At 47.5% G+C, this 12,669-nt stretch overlaps 1 protein-coding gene across 7 annotated transcripts in view; it reads right to left on the bottom strand.

The window, feature by feature from the left end:
* TRANK1 (tetratricopeptide repeat and ankyrin repeat containing 1) overlaps positions 1-12,669 on the bottom strand; it is a 93,734-nt gene that overhangs the window by 60,473 nt on the left and 20,592 nt on the right. For 5 of the 7 annotated variants that reach the window (XM_043885768.1, XM_043885767.1, XM_043885771.1 and 2 more), the window contains exons 2-6: positions 12,039-12,170; positions 9,639-9,689; positions 7,489-7,615; positions 5,260-5,410; positions 2,044-2,162 (exon numbers count right to left, since the gene is read on the bottom strand). In XM_043885768.1, coding sequence (XP_043741703.1) covers positions 2,044-2,162; positions 5,260-5,410; positions 7,489-7,615; positions 9,639-9,689; positions 12,039-12,169 — 579 coding nt within the window. In that variant the 5' untranslated portion in view covers position 12,170. Of the gene's footprint in view, positions 1-2,043; positions 2,163-5,259; positions 5,411-7,488; positions 7,616-9,638; positions 9,690-12,038; positions 12,171-12,390; positions 12,524-12,669 lie in introns of those variants that run through there. The other 2 variants (XM_043885766.1, XM_043885772.1) reach the window with 2 other exon arrangements.

Raw genomic sequence — 12,669 nt, 5'->3', positions numbered from 1 at the left:
CCCACGTATGCTCTTGCAAGTGGGCATGGGACCACAGGAACTCAGCCTGTGGCTACATCTTGCTTCCAACTGCTTTCCGTTTGATGCCCACATTTTTTTTTTTTAATTTATTTATTTGGCTGCACCAGGTCTCAGCTGTGGTGTGTGGGATTTTCCACCTTTGTTGCAGCATGCAGGATCTTTAGCTGTGGCACGCAAACCCTTAGTTGTGGCATGTGGGGTGCAGTTCCCTGACCAGGGATCCAACCCTAGCTCCCTGCATCGGGAGCTCAAGTCTTAGCCCCTGGACCACCAGTGGATGATGTCCACTCCTAACTACTCACCATAAGCAGGCCCCACAGCCCAGACTCACCCAGATGACAGGTTCAGAGCTCTGACAATCCTGATGGCTGGCTTGGTTTTTTATAAGATGTCTCTGCCTACAGTGTTTGGAAGTGGCCTGGGCCTCACTGCTGGTAGGATATGGGGCCACCACTTGGCTGGATTCCTGGGCCTTCTTGGCTGGCTGGGCAGTAGCCTGCCAGCAGCTGCTGGGCTCCCACTCCCTCCCTTCCCACCCAGGCTCCAGGGGTCTATCCACGTTGATCCCACATTGGGAAGAGGGGACATAAAAGGTTCTTTTCCCGGGGCTGTAGACAGAACTACTTTCCTGCTAATGATGCTGATAGCTTCCCACTCACAGATCTACCCTAAATTACAGAATTTCAGAACTTATAAAAATAAAGCTAGAAAGAGCTCTTAGTTTACCCACCTTATCAGAAAAAAGAAGATCCTACATCTCTTGTTACCAGGATTTCTGATTCCTGATTTCCCAAGAGTCTAGCCTGCTTTCCTCCCCGTCACTGCCTCATTCTCAAGACTGTAATATGGGGGTGAGCTTCCGGGAGCCTGTGGCTGGACTTTAGGGACTTCCTATGAACTCCCTGAAGCTACACACATAATTGTGTATGTGTGTGTGCGCGTGTGTCTGTGTGCATGCATAAGCACGCACGAAAAGAGAGTCCCATTGATCTCATTAGATTCCCAGCAGCATCCATGACCTTCTAAAAAACTGAAGAATCCTGCATCCTAAGGTCACCTGGCCTTCCTGGGTCTGGAGTTCTTACAGGTTGCTCTTGCTTTTGTGATTTTTCTGGGCTGCATGGCTTTAAAAAGCCTGCAGGCCATTTCTAACCAAACTCCCTCTCTGGGCCAGCCCATCCTCAGGAGCGATTACAGGCCACTGTCAATGACAGCCATTACTCATTGGACACTGAACACACAGGTGCCAGGTGACAAAACCCCTCAGGCTCAGCGCCCGGCACGCTGTAACTTCAGCGAACACTGTTATCACCAAGGGCTTACCATGATAATAATGATAAAATAATATAATGATACTATTATCAGGTGCTATTGGTCCCTTATTTCTAATCCTCCCCCACAACCAGGAGGGAATAGGCTTATATCCTGCAACTTGCAAATGAGGAAGTGAGGCTCAGAGAGGAAAGAATTAGCTTAGGACAGATAGCAGAGGACTCGGATTCAGGGAGGCACCTGTGTGGCATGGAAGCCACTGGGCTCCTTCATCCTATGGATTCCTGGCTGTGGGTGCAGGTCCTATAGTCTTGCTGCTACCCGAGGGTAACAGTCTTTTGACGTCATACAGAAATCCTCTGAGAAGCACAAGCAGGTCATCAGGCCCCAGCCGGCACATGCTGCCGTATAAAGACCATTATAAAGACGAACAGACAATTGCTTATTTTCCTCATTCCCCGTCACCATTAGCATCCGGACTTTACATTTCTTTGATGGCAATGGCGACACAGAGCACAGAGTGAGGTTGCCACAAACCGTTTTCCTAGCTTAAAAAACGGAATCTGGTGAACTAATATTATGTCAATGACTTTTCATCTTTAATGGCATGACAGTAAAAAAGTTACCTTGGCATCAAGATAAACAAGTACTGAATTATAATCCCAGTGCCAGCAGAGAGAAAGAAATTTAATCAAATTAAGGAAATTCAATCTGCCTTTCCTCACAAGAGAGCTATCTCCTTTTACTTACATGCCATAATCCTTTCTTTGCCAACTTTTCTATTACAGATTGCCACACTTCATTGGAGAATCCAGTAGTGAAAATACGATCAAAGCAGGGCAAAAAACTCTGCAAAACAACGGAGTCACCTGAAAGAAAGTTCCAGAGGTTAGAAATTTTAACTTGGGGAAAATCTAGAACATCTAGGAAAAGGTCCCCCAATTAAGAGCATACATAGACAAAGGATAAATTTAAAATATCAAAAAGAAAAGAGAGCAACTTCCCTGGTAGTTCAGTGGTTAAGATTTTGAGCCTTCAATGCAGGAGGCATGGGTTCCATCCCAAGCAGCCAAAAAAAAAAAAAAAGAAAGAAAGAAAAAAGAGGGGCTGTAGAGGATTATGGGAGTGGGAGGCATAGACTCAAGGATGTTTTGTACAACATGGGGAATACAGTCATTTTGTAATGACTATTAATGGAAAGTAACCTCCAAAAAGGGCATAAAAATTTTAAAAATTAAAATAACAAAGAAGGGCCTTTTCAAAGCATAAAGTCCTATATAATTGAAGTGGCGATCATTTTAAGTTCAGGTGAAAGTCAGTCCCTTAAGGCACTTGATTGTGAGCTATTACATAATAGCTTCTCTATCCGCTGAGCCCAATGATATACATTGTATTAATCCCTCAAACAAACCAATAAGGCAGTGCCTATTAGCTCCATTTATGAAGGAGGAAGTGGGCACTTAAGGGAAGTTATTAAACTCACTTCCTTTAAGAAAAATGTGACAAATATTATTTTCATCCAACAGTGAGAAGCTGTGACAAATGAGGTCAAGCTTTGTGGCTTATCATGCAGCTAGTTCATGACAAAACCAAGACAGAACCCAGATTGAGCAGTTCTTTTAGTCAGTTTGCACTCTTTCAACCTAGAGGCCCATCAACATTTTGCCTCTCATGACCCTGCAAACTTGTGGATGAGAATATCCAAGTGGGACAGGTCAGGGGCCAGTATAACAGGGTCCTACTTCTAAGGTTATCAATCTCCACAAATGAGTAGCCAAATAGCAAAACAAACATACAGTGTACAAACAGGATGCACAATTTTCATAAATATATTTTTCAAAATTTAGAAATTGGGCCATAGGCAAACAGTTATCCTCCAAACAGGTAGAAAAGTTAGGATTGTGCTGTCCTATGGAGAAGGAAATGGCAACCCACTCCAGTACTCTTGCCTAGAAAACTCCATGGATGGAGGAGCCTGGTGGGCTACAGTCATTGGGGTCGCAAAGAGGTGGACACGACTGAGCGACTTCATTTTCACTTTTCATTTTAAGAAGTCCTGTTAACTTCCCCCTCAGGATCCAGATTTCTTAGAGGGGCAGCCACACCAAAGAGTCAGTTGTCTGGATTTCCCAAACTCTGGTGTGGCTTCTGACAGAGCAGGGCTGTTAGTTTTTCTTAACCATTGGATTGTACACTTTTTTATTTTTTGGCCGTGCCACGCAGCATGTAGGATCTTAGTTCCCCAACCAGGGATCCAGCCTGCACCCCCTGTGTTGGAAGTGCAGAGTTTTAGCTAGTGGACAGCCACAGAAGCCCCACAACAGTGGCTTTTGAAAGACACAAAAGGAGGACTTCTCTGGTGGTACAGTGGATGGGAATCCGGCTGCCAATGCAGGGGAAATGGGTTCGATTCCACATGCTGCAGAGCAACTAAGCCCGAATGCCATAACTACTGTGCCCCTGTGCTGCAACTACTGAAGCCCAAACCTAGAACCTGTGCTCCGCAACAAGAGAAGCCACTACAGTGAGAAGCCTGGGTCCCGCAACAAAAAGCAGCCCCCACTCGGCGAAACAAGGAAAAGCCCGCATGCAGCATCGAAGACCCAGCGCAACCACAATAAACAAATACTTAAATTAAGTTTGAAAAAGACATAAAGAACAATGAGGACATGTAGGGAATGGAACAAGCCAACAGGCTCAGGGGAAAGGGAAGCAGGCTTTAGTCACTGTCAGCCAAAGGCAGATGGGAGAGCTGTGATCCATTAGCACCTGTCTGGAAACTGACGTCTCTGCTGACGGACACGGCTAAGCCCTCCTCTAACTACTTCCCACCTACCACCCGACACTGCTCTCGCCCCCTCTCTGTGCCAAGCTTCCCAAAAGTCTGTAGGATCCCCTCCACAGATCACAGAAGTTGCTTTCCCACAATCGAAACGGGAACAGTTGAATCTGTGTCAGTCAAATGTATCATCAGCAGTAATTTACCTGTTTCTGAAAGACGGGACCATTTTCCAGCAATTCTAACATAAGCCATTGCTCACATTCTACCATCTCTAGCATCGGGACATGTCTTGCTCTTGATGCTGTCTCAACAGCAGATTGTCCCTGGCAATCCAGGGGTTACGATCCCCCCACCACCGCACCCCCCTCCACTGCAAGGGGCACAGTTCAATCCCTGCTTGGGGAACTAAGATACTACCTGCTGTGTGGTGTGGCCAAAAGATAAAATCATAATAATAAAATTTAAAAATAGTGGCACATCTTAAATTAGTACAATCTTAAATTTGATCAAAAACAGTATTGGAAAACAACAGCCTGGCTGTTGGTAGAACTTTAGACCGTGCTGTGGTACCCAGGGAAAGAACTCATTTGTCCCTGGAGGGAATTTTTCATATTATGTTTCAAACTTGGCTGTTTTTGCCAACTCAAGGACACAGACAAAGCCATATCACAGGCCAGGTGTTCAGACTAATAACCTAATGATCGATGCAAATCACCACCTCCCCCCACATGCCCACCTCCACCCGGGTGTGTTCCTAGCAGACTGTCAGCTTCCATAGGACCCTCCCTCAGCCCCTTCAGATTGTTTTCATGGCAAACAGGAACACTTTTTGACATATTGGAGAAATACATGAAAAAATCACGTAAAACATGTAGTGTCAGTAGGGATAGCACTATGTCTAGCAACACAGAAAGCTTGAGGAGTCTGCAACAAAACTGGAAAAGTGGGACAGCTTTAAGTGATTTCTGCAAAAAGATGAAGTTGTTTTCACAAAGGCCTGGGCCATCAAAGCTTCCCATGTGTTTTCCACTGTAAAGTTTCATTCAAGCTGCATAAAGAAGCCACAAAGATAAACACCCTGTAATTATCTCCCCAGAAACCTGAGTCCCCAGGAGCCATTCAAAGACAATCACAAGGCCTTTAAAAGAAAGAAAGAGGGCAGGCCTCCCCCAGTCCCGACTTACTGCCCATCGTGGTGAAGACTGCCACCAAGAAATCAGCAATCTGGGTCTTGTCCTGGCTGCTCCTCACCAGCGGCAGACCCTCAAAAAACATGCGAGCGGCTTCATAAGGCTGGCGCAACATCAGCAAGGAATAACCAGCTCGATAGTACCCCTGCAACAAGAAAAACCAGAACTGTTAACATGCTCATATCTTCCAAACTGCTGCTGAAGGCAAGGCAAGATTGAGGATCAGAGGCAACAGGCTACAGGTAAACACTGATTTCCAAGTAAACACAGATTTCTAACAAGCTATGGATATAGGCTTTCCACATTGGATTCCATGCCACAATGCTCCTATCAAGTGGTAACTGGCAAGAAAAGAATCCTTTCAAGTCCCTGACACATACAGCATCTAACATAGGAGCCAGCTTGTGTCCTCTGTTCCCAGGTGACTCAGTGATAAAGAATCGCCTGCCAATGCAGGAGATGCAGAAGAGACGCAGGTTCGATCCCTGGGTCGGGAAGATCCTCTGGAGGAGGAAATGGCAACCCACTCCAGCATTCTTGCCTGAGAAATCCCACGGACAGAGGAGCCTGGTGGGCTACAGGCCACGGTGCCACAGTCGGACATGACTAACCGGCTGAGCAGACAATGCAAGAACCTGAGAGAAGGGAGCGGGCCTGCTTCCAATGACATGTGTGGTTTAAGTATTTGTGCCTTAAAACACAGCCTGAGCAAGAAGGGAGAAAAGAAACCATGTAGTCCTACAACTACAGTGTTCTGGAAAAGAATGAGATTGTCATGTCAACACAGGAGCTGTTCCCTGCTCCTTTCAATTGAAGTAAACATGATTTCCAATAGAAATGGCAAGCACTGAGGTTCACTCAGCTCCATGTTACAAGCAATATACACCAGAGGCCAAAAATTTCTTTTGGTTTCTGAAGGGAGAGGAAAATTACAATGATTAATAGAGGAAAATGGTCTAGTTTTGCCTGTATGCAAACTGTCAAGCTCTTGAGAAGGGACAAAATGATCCATATTGCCTTCCCCACTTGGACCACTGAAATGAATCAGTATCAGGGGCTACCAAAACAATTTTCTGTCTAAAATAATACAAGGTGTTCACCAACTGGGTTCATTAAAAAAAAAAGCAAGTGCCTGTGACGTCCCTGCTGGTCCACTGGTTAAGAACCTGCCTTGCAATGCAGGGGAAGCAGGTTCAATCCCTGGTCAGGGAACTAAGATCCCACATGCTGCAAGGCAACTAAGCCCACGTACTACAACTAGGAAGTCCGTGTGCTGCAACAAAAGGTCCTGTATGATACAAGGATGATCCCAAGTGCCACAAGGAAGACCCAAGGCAGTCAAATAAATAAGCACTTAAAAAAACCCCAAAATCAAGCACCTGAAATTCAACTTAAATTTTGGTGAAATTCAACTTCACCAAACCTCTGATTATTTACTGATTTGTTTGCACTTTAAAAAGTCTAAAACCCTAGATGACAATCAGAAAAAGGAAGCGAGCAGTCAAGTAAGCTGGTACAGAATTTCCCATTTCTTTGCCTTTCTCAGGTCTAAGTTTCACCTTTTATTTTGGAGGGAGGTGAAGGGGATCAGAATACATCACCCCAAAATGTGACACTTTGGCACAAGGATTCTTTTGAGATGAAGGCATCTGAGATTCAACAGATGCAGAAGAAGCCTTCCTGGAGCCTCTCTTCTTTGATTAGAAGCAGAAACTCCAAGAAGTAAGGATTGCCATAAAACCCCTCTTGCGGGGAATTCTTATGGCCACAAAGGAGACAAACTGAAACTTGCAAACATCAAAGAACATGCAGAGACTATGAATTTTCGTGTAAATACGTCAGAACAAAATGAGCTCCATCGAGACCTCCACTGGACTGAACCCACCAATAGGCCTGGCTCCACTCTCCCCTGCAAACGCCTTTCAACACTTGGCCACCATCCTTCCCACTCTCCTCCAGATTCTGTGCACATCTGTCTACGGCACAAAGAGAGCTGAATGAGAAGCACTCCTAAAAACGCAGGGACTTCCCTGGCAATCCACCTTAGGACTCCTAGCTCTCAATGCAAGGAGTGCGGGTTCGATCCCTTGTCAGGGAACCAAGGTCCCACATGCCTCGCAGTCAACAGCAACAAAAATAAACGTGAGAGATGGAAGAATAAAGGCAAAACACACAACAAGGAAGGGGAGGAGGCAGCAGCCGCAGCGTCCAGAGTCAGCCTACCTTTACGTAGGTCGGGTCCCACTGGAGACACTCCTTGGCAGCCACGTAGGCCTCGTTCCATTTCTCAAGGCTGTAAAACGCGTTGGATTTGTTGCATAGCAGCACAGCCAAGTCCCTGGGGGGGACCCTGTGGGAAAGGACCAAGCGGCAGTCGGTAAATAGCTGTATTGTGCTGCAAATACAGAACCCAGTCCTTGGCCACAGTTCTGATGCTGACTATCTTTGCCATGGTGATGGGGTTTCAGCAGGAAATGTCCCAATTATACCTATGACATCTGACCCTCACAGCCTACAAAGGCTAGGTCATTTGCGATGTCCCAGTCGCCCTTCCTCACTCCCAAATCCTCTCCTCCCACCTTTTCATGACAACTGTTCTCAACACCTCGAGTCCACCTCCTCTTGATCTCCACAGGACTTTTATCCCTTAGAGTCCACTGGTGAAGATGCTGTAAAAAGGACAACTGGTCCTCAGGGCGGAGAGGTTGGGAGTTCTCACTGAGCCTTCACAAAGTCCAGACAGCGTGGGAGCCAATGCACATACACGTGCATGCTGAATGGAGGCAGAGCTCCTCACAACACGTGACCACACTGTCCCCACGGACTCTGTGAAAGATGCAGGATGAGCATTGTCCTAGTACATAGGCAGGGACACCCAAATGGGAGGGGACCCAGGGCCAGCGTGCAAAAGGAGGCGCCCACACCACGTGACCAATCTTCCCTATCCGATACTGCAGCCACGGACCACATACAGCCATGTAAATTTAAATTAATTAAATCAGAAAGGCAAGCTTCAAATTTAGAACTACAGGCATTGTTTCAGGGCCAGGTGAGCCAGGCCGGTGTCCCTCACCATTCCCTCTTCTTTTTTCCTTCTCAGCCTTCATCCTGCATTGCAGGAGACGTGATGTCCAAGCTCAGTCCTCACCCCTAACCTTGGTAAGCACTCTGAAAACTGGGCTGCGGGTAAGAGGCCCGTGCAGATGCTAGGAGCAGGGGCCGTGGACAGGAATTCTGGGGTCCTGGTGGAAGGAAGCAAGGCTCTGAGTGGGTAAAGCCCCTGCTGCAGACTTCCTCCATGGGGAGGGTACAGTTGGAGTAGGGCAAAATCGGGCCTCAAAAGCACAGCAGGTCAGGGCCCCTCCTGCCTGTTTCTTTGTTGTTCAGTCGCTAAGTCAGGTCTGACTCTTTGTGACCTCATGAACTGCAGCATGCCAGACTCCCCTGTCCTTCACTATCTCTCAGAGTTCACTCAGATTCATGTCCATTGAGTCCGTGATGCTATCTATCCATCTCACGCCTGCTGCCCCCATCTCCTCTTGCCCTCAATCTTTTCCAACATCAGGGTCTTTTCCAATGAGTCAGCTTTTCACATCAGGTGGTCAAAGTACCCGCCTGGGTTGAGGGGTCATACTTCTGCAAGGTTATTGCTGAAGCCAAGTTGGAAGAAGCAAAACACAAAATATACCATAAAAAGTCAACAGAAGCCCAAGTGAACTGTTTAATTCAAGACACACGAAGTGGAAAAGCAAGGCTTATGCTTCTTGTTTTTTTGAACTACTTTCATTGTAAAAATAATACAAATAGAAAAATTAGGTAATACAGATACCCACAAAAAAATAAAGCAAAGTAAAAATCTCTACCATGTCCCCACCGGCAGGGCTTTCTGTAGCTAGTTTCTCTCCGTGAAGTATGAGGGCCCAGAAGCTCAGGAGAGGTGGTGAGTCTGTCAGAGGGTAACTGACAAGGAAGCTGTGACCACAGTGTAGTAGACACCAAGTGTCCAGCCCGGACACCCTGGCCAGTGCAGCCAATCCTAGCAGGAATGAGTGTGGGCTGCAGCTAGCATCTCCTCGAGCCCCATTTATCCTCAGCCTAATGGGAGCTGCCTTCTCCCCAGGAAGTTATACCCCCGTTATGGACTGTGTTCCCGCCAAACTCATATGTTGAATCCCCAACCCCTAGAGTGATGGTATTTGGAGCGGGGGGCCTTCGGGAAGGTGATTAGGTTTAAATGAAGTCAGGAGATCGGGGGCCCTCATGATAGGATTAGTGCCCTTATAAGCAGAGACATCAGAGTGTTCCTATTCTCTCCATCATGGGAGGACACGGTGAGAATGTGGCCATCTGCAAACTGGGAACGGGGCACTTACCAGGAAATGAAGTGGCCGCCACCCGGACCTTGGACTTCCCAGTCTCCAGAACTGCGAGGAACAAATTCCTGTTGTTTACTCCACCCAGTCAGCGGCAGTTTGTTATTGCAGCCTGAGCTGACTAACCACCCCACTCCCTTGGACAATTCCTGGGGGCCAGACAGCCTACCAGCTGGTGATTGACTGACACAGGTATCAGAAAGGTCAGCCTCCTTGTCTTAAAGAAAGACAGTTCTGCAGTATAACTCTGGGTTCAGAGTTCCCCGGGGGACCAGGCTGCAGCTGACTCCAGCGGAGACACCATCCCTACCCGATCCTGCTTCCCTCCGTCCCCTTCTCCCCAGAACACCTGCTCGTGGACCACAAGCCCTGTGTCAGCTGGCAGCAGCAGGAAGGCAGGTGACGGGCACCGGGAACTGTACCAGGAAGGTCCCATGAAAGGCAACACATGAGGGTGCAGGCAGGCGTCCCTTTAGCTGTCATGCATCTGCTAAGTGGTGGCGCTGAGATGTGAGCACTCACCATGTGATCAGTCTACCACCACAATCTGACACTACCTTTTTCTTTTCAAGACAGAAGGGGAAGTCAACGTTTCCCCCGGCGAATGAGGCACTCTAGGCCCAGCTCTGATCTGAACCAAGAGGGGGCAGGATACAAGCCCAGGTCAGTTACAGGCAATTCCAATCCAGCGTAGACACCAAGGAGATAGGAGGGAGGAGGTGGGAGCCATGTGTCAGGAACTCCACTCACTGCCACTTCTAGGTACAAGTTTACACTGCATACACCCTACAGATGCCAACCTCTGCTTCCTCTATTACAGCTGTCCCCAAAGAATGATGTGGTAACCTCCGGGGGTCCCCAAGACCACTTCAGGTGGTCCCCAAGGTCAAAATATCTTCACAATTGCAGTTAGCTGAATAATGGTTTCCAAATAATGTTTTCTTTTATGGCAAAAGGAACTTGGGAGATGGGATTAATTTAAGGATCTTGAGATTAGGATCTGAAATAGGATATAATCACAAGTGTCCTTGTATGTGGGAGACTGAGAGGGTCGGCCACAGGCAGAGGAGAAGGAGATGTGATGACAGAAGCAGAGACTGGGATGATGTGCTTTGAGGAGGATGCAGGAAGGGACCACAAGTCAGGGATACAGGCAGCCACTGAAGGGTGAAAGAGACAAGGAAATGGAGGCTCCTCCCCAAGGAACCGGGCTTCCCTGGGGCCTCAGACAGTGAAGCATCTGCCTACAATGCGGGAGACTGGGGTTCAATCCCTGGGTCGGGAAGGTCTCCTGGAGGAGGAAATGGCAACCCACTCGAGTATTCTTGCTGGAAAATCCCATGGATGGAGAAGCCTGGTAGGCTACAGTCCATGGGGTCGCAAAGAGTCGGACACAACTAAGCGACTTGACTTTCACTTTCCCCAAGGAACCAGCCCCGCCAACACCTCGCTTTTCAGCCTCACAAGACTCATTTTGGACCCCTGACCTCCAGAAACACAAGATCATAAATGTGTATTGTTTTAAACCACGAAGTTGGTGGTCATTTCTTACAGCAGCATCAGGAAACTAATACAATAATACTGAGACAGTAGGTGTCTTTTTCACAATTCTTCTCTCACACGTGGATGGGGAACTTTCCAGAGGCTACCTGCAGTGTGATGTCCCAACAGACTCAATGCAGAAACAGACGTGAGAAGCCAGATGTCTTCCACTGAGACAGACATTAAAGAGACTTGCAAATACGTAAAATGTGAAACTCTTCTCACTAAATTTTTGGTTCTGAAAAGTAATTCCTCATAAAAACACTGCTTGGGTCAGCATGTCACGGGTTTATTACTGATATTTTAAAATAATGAAAAAAAATAAAAAAATAAAATAACGAATAAATGCATATTTTAAATGTTTCTCAGTTTTGAGTTCTAATACAGGCTTTGCTGATAACTACACCAACAAAAGCTCTCTGGGGTCCTCCATAATTTGTAAGCGGGCTGTGATCCTGAAATGCTTGGGAACAGGTCTGCTAGAAGCTGAAGGGGCAGGGGAAGAGGTGAGCCCTGCTTCCTGGTGGCTTGCCCTGTGGCCAGGCCAGGGAGTTGACAGCACAGATAAACAAGATGAATTTCAAGTGCAGAGGCTTGGAGACAAGGTCATCCCAGGAACTCTGCTGGAAGCAGACAAAAGGCGAAGTTTTGCAGGGTTTAGCAACAGCTCCCTGTGTTTCACTTTCTGTTTCCTGAATTCCTCTAGCTGCGCTGAGACAGCAGAGACGATAAATAGAAACTGGGAGGAGAAAGGAAACTGAAACTAGCTGGTGTTGATAAAAGGTGAGAAAAAAACAAAAGCAAGAGAGAGACTGCACACACAAGAAAAAGAGGCAGGGAGAAAATCTGAACACTTACCCCCACTGGTATAACCGCAGGAGAATCTGGATGGCTTCATCGTACTTTCTGATGGCCAAAGAGAAGTTCCCACTCTTAAAACCCTGGTTGCCAGATTCTTTCAGCAGCTCAGCGTAAGCTATGGGGTCCATCCTGTGAGGAGAGGAGGGAAGGCTGGTGGCACCGGCTTCCTTCCTCTCCACATCTGCATCGCGCCAGAGTCTGAAGGGGCAGGTTGTTCATCCTGGCCCCTCCCACCAGCTGAAGGCACACCCTGCCCACACCCCTTCACACCCTGCCCACACCCCTCCCCACCCAGGGACCAGACTGAGTGTCTGATCGGAGACGGTTTCTTCCTCAGTTCTTTTCTGACCTCAGGAGCAGCGGCCAGAACGATTCCATTTATTCTGTGTTAATGACCAGGTAGGCTGTAAGGAAGGAGGCAGCTTCCATGCATAAGACGGCCTGAAGGACCTCCCTGGTGGGCCAGTGGTTAAGAATCCGCCTGCCAACGCAGGGGACGTGGGTCCGATCCCTGCTCCAGGAAGATTCCACAAGCTGTGGGGAAATTAAGCCCATGCACCACAACTACTGAAGCCCAAGTGCCTAGAGCCGACGTGCTATGCAACAAAAGAAGCCCCTGCAATGGGGA

Source organism: Cervus elaphus, chromosome 24 (genome assembly GCF_910594005.1).
Source record: "Cervus elaphus chromosome 24, mCerEla1.1, whole genome shotgun sequence".
Taxonomy (NCBI): Eukaryota; Metazoa; Chordata; class Mammalia; order Artiodactyla; family Cervidae; genus Cervus; species Cervus elaphus.
Note: the sequence above shows the minus strand (reverse complement) of the source record. Positions and strands in the feature narration are given on the sequence as shown.